At 37.8% G+C, this 3,358-nt stretch overlaps 1 protein-coding gene across 1 annotated transcript; it reads right to left on the bottom strand.

Moving 5' to 3' along the window:
* Positions 1-556: 556 nt before the first annotated feature.
* Positions 557-3,072, bottom strand: pmp22a (peripheral myelin protein 22a). Its single transcript, XM_053612319.1, has 5 exons — positions 2,865-3,072; positions 1,911-2,006; positions 1,715-1,808; positions 1,487-1,627; positions 557-1,369 (listed from the first exon to the last, which is right to left on the bottom strand). The coding sequence occupies exons 2-5, from the start codon at positions 1,986-1,988 to the stop codon at positions 1,209-1,211; spliced, it is 474 nt and encodes a 157-aa protein (XP_053468294.1). The 5' UTR covers positions 1,989-2,006; positions 2,865-3,072; the 3' UTR covers positions 557-1,208.
* Between the last annotated feature and the right edge of the window lie 286 nt (positions 3,073-3,358).

A 3,358-nucleotide genomic window follows, 5' to 3' on the forward strand; every position in this document is an offset into this window, starting at 1 on the left:
CCCTGGAGCTGTGAAGGAGCAGTTCTACCCACTGCACCAGCATGCTCCTCATATAGAACTGTTGTTGTATTAAAAACTATGTACAGCAACTTTTAATATATTTTATGTAGAAATACAGGACTCCTCAGCGGATAACATCTCAACATGTATTTTAAACAGACTAATGTATTTTAAACATTGACATTGACCTGGTCTAATCCACAGATATCCATTGATCTCACAAGCAGCCTTGTAGAATACATGCAGCCCTGCAGAGTTATGCAAGGTTATGCCTTCTTGTATGGAGTAGATGCAAACACATTAGTCAGCTAGAACATCTGGTTTTTCCTCCCATGAAGAAATTCTTTTTAAAAGATGACTTCATTCTCTTTAGTATCCCCTGAGAGGGGTTTTGCTCCATTTTTTTAAACAGTTGATTCTTTAACATTGCAAGTTTAACTGTCATCTCAATAGAGACACAAAACATTACAGCAAACTTATGCAAAGAATTACACTCAATTCAACACTTCAGGTGCCCTCTGGTGGCCTAGCAAAATGAGGTGGGAAATTATGTATGTATGTATGTATTTATTTATTTATTTTTAAAATCTTATTTAAAAAGCATACAGAACAAAAACAATTAGCTTTTGAGTGGATATTTTGGCACACATAAAATACACAATGTAAAATAATTTAGCTCAATTTAACAAAATTTGAGCTTATATGTATATCTAGTTATTAATTGAAGGCAAAAAAATAAACAGCACCATTTCACTATTTAAAAATATGAACGGAACAAAATTAGGGGGGAAAATCCTTTTGGTTTATCACATACAAATTATTAAGCATAATTTCATCATACAATCATTGTGAAATTGGATTTTAAGAATGTACTTCTGTTAGATATTAGATACAAGATATGGAGTAAAACACAAGGATAAAAATGATCTTTATACTGTCTTCTTTGTGGTCAGCTTCAAAATATGGACCTTCATCAACAAGGTTTCAACATTCATATGTACAAAAACTATGTAAAAGTGATATAAATAGTATCACAAGCCACAGACTCGTCCTCGTTGAGTCGACATTGAGTTGAATCTTCATGATTTGTCACTTTTGCATGATCATACATTTGGCATTGTTATACAGGCCAGTAAGAAAAGGCCATTGGGGTCTGTGGACTGAGTGTCATTCTCAGTGATGACAGCGGGGGTCTCTCCGCTGATCCTTCATTCCTTCTTCCTCAGAACAATGTAAATGAGGCCACTTATCAGAGTGAGAGGGAATGCCAGCCAGGCTAGCACAAAGGCAAAGCCAAACGAATGGTCCCTATCCTGCGTTCCCGGGCTCATCACTGTGTAGATTATAGCTCCACTCATCACAAATAGGCCTGCAAGAGTAAGGTGAAAGAGAACAAGGGAAATGATGGGACACACCCATTCTATCTCAAACAATCCTTTTCTGTCACATCAATGGCATGCATCTGTAATCTGGTTGGAATACTTACTGGAGAGGATCTGAAAGGTAGCAGTGAAGAAGAATCGCCCTCCCTTGTTCACGGTGAAGAGTTGCCAAATGAATAAGATCAAAGACAACAAGCAGAAGATTGTGGCTAGGATCATCAGAGCCTGTACTGCCTGTAGCCAGTCTAAAATAACAAACCAGGAGACCAAAATTAGCCCCAGCATTCTGTAAATACTTAAAGGCATTTATTTTTGACAAACATCTTGCCTACCATAATTTTCGGCATCTTTGCAGTGATATCCTCCATTGGTTGTTGTGCAGTCATACCAGAGGTCATAACTCTTCATATTAATTTTCCCCCAGGCCTTGATTTAAGAAAAAAAAGGCATACCCAGGATATGCTAATCAGTTCAAACTGACGTACACACCACAATCGGGTATAGGGTGCAATAAACATTCATACTCACATTCACAGATGTAGAAATGAGCAGCAGAATCAGATCCAGAAGGTGCAAAATAACTGTTCCGACCAGGACGACCAACATGGTTGCGTTAAGCTGTACCTGAGGCAAAAATAGAGGTAGCAGAATAGTTAATAAGATATTAGTATGTGGTTTGGGACGGAGTGCATTACAGAAGATAAACATCAACCCAACAGTTCCCACCATCTGGTGTTTTAAATGTCATTCTTACATGCAGTTCATTATCAGGACAGCAGGAGGCGTTCTGTTCTAACTACTGCAAGATTATCTTGGCCCTAATGTGTACTTCAAATTTAAAAAAAAAAACAAAAAAAAAAAACTTACTGCACGTCTGCGTTATAGTAACAAAAAAGGGGAGGAAAAATAGCTGAAAAAACATGTAAACACCTGAGTACATTTCTAACTGAGCTTGGAAAAGATGCGGAAAGGCCAAAGTTTACAAAGCTTTTACTAGTTTAATTTAGAAAAAAAAATGTAAACAACTAGGTTAATCATTCACTGTTTTTTTTTTAATGATATAAGAGCTTGACATGTAACAGATACAGTTTTTTAAAAAGCTGGTTGTTTTTTTCCACACTTTTAAGTAGAGATTTGGGAATTGGGGCGTGGGCTATACGCAGCCCATCAGTTCAAAACTAAACCTGCACTGCGCACATGCACAACACAAACGACAGAAAAAGTTGTTGATTTGCGAAAAAGATTCAAACAAACAAAAACCTCACATAGCCTACAATAACTATCCTACTGCGATAAAAAAAATAAATAAATAAAAAATAAAAAAGTAAACAACACATTAATGATGCAGAAAGTTTCTTCCATGATGAAAAATAACGGTAAATCCCAACTCCTGTGATGCTGATAATCCTTCAACTACGCATGTGAATGTTTTGTCCAAACTGTAAACAAATAAATCAAATAAAAAAGAAAACTCCAACTTACGAGGTGAAGTGAAGAATCCTTGAAAAGAGTTAAAGAGTTAGAGAGAGAGAGAGAGAGAGAGAGAGGAAGCTGGAGAAAAACACCGAGCCACCTTTACTTTACTACACTACGAGATCCTAGTATAGATTCCCCTAAACCACTGCCTCTGGATTCCAGATGTGGATTTTCTTTTGCCGTTTTCTTTTTCTTTTTTTTTTTTTGTCAGGAACGTGAGAACACCGCCCTGTGAGCGCCTCTACGTCACCACACACGCCTCTGCATCTACACACACTTACTTGACTGCATGATTGGGGCTACTACAGTGTTTTGGTGCCTTACAGACGGCTCTCAGAACGAAACGAGAACTTATGGAGATTTTTATTGAGCAGTGTGTTTACTATTTATTCGAGTACACCTCGAATGCGCTCGTGCTTTGGTTGGTGCTCGCGCAGAAATTGAAAATGCGTTTAGACGCGCGCTCGCGCTTCATGTGAGCTCGAGGTGTTCTAGCGTGC

The sequence above is a fragment of the Ictalurus furcatus genome, chromosome 2 (assembly GCF_023375685.1).
Source record: "Ictalurus furcatus strain D&B chromosome 2, Billie_1.0, whole genome shotgun sequence".
Lineage (NCBI taxonomy): Eukaryota > Metazoa > Chordata > Actinopteri > Siluriformes > Ictaluridae > Ictalurus > Ictalurus furcatus.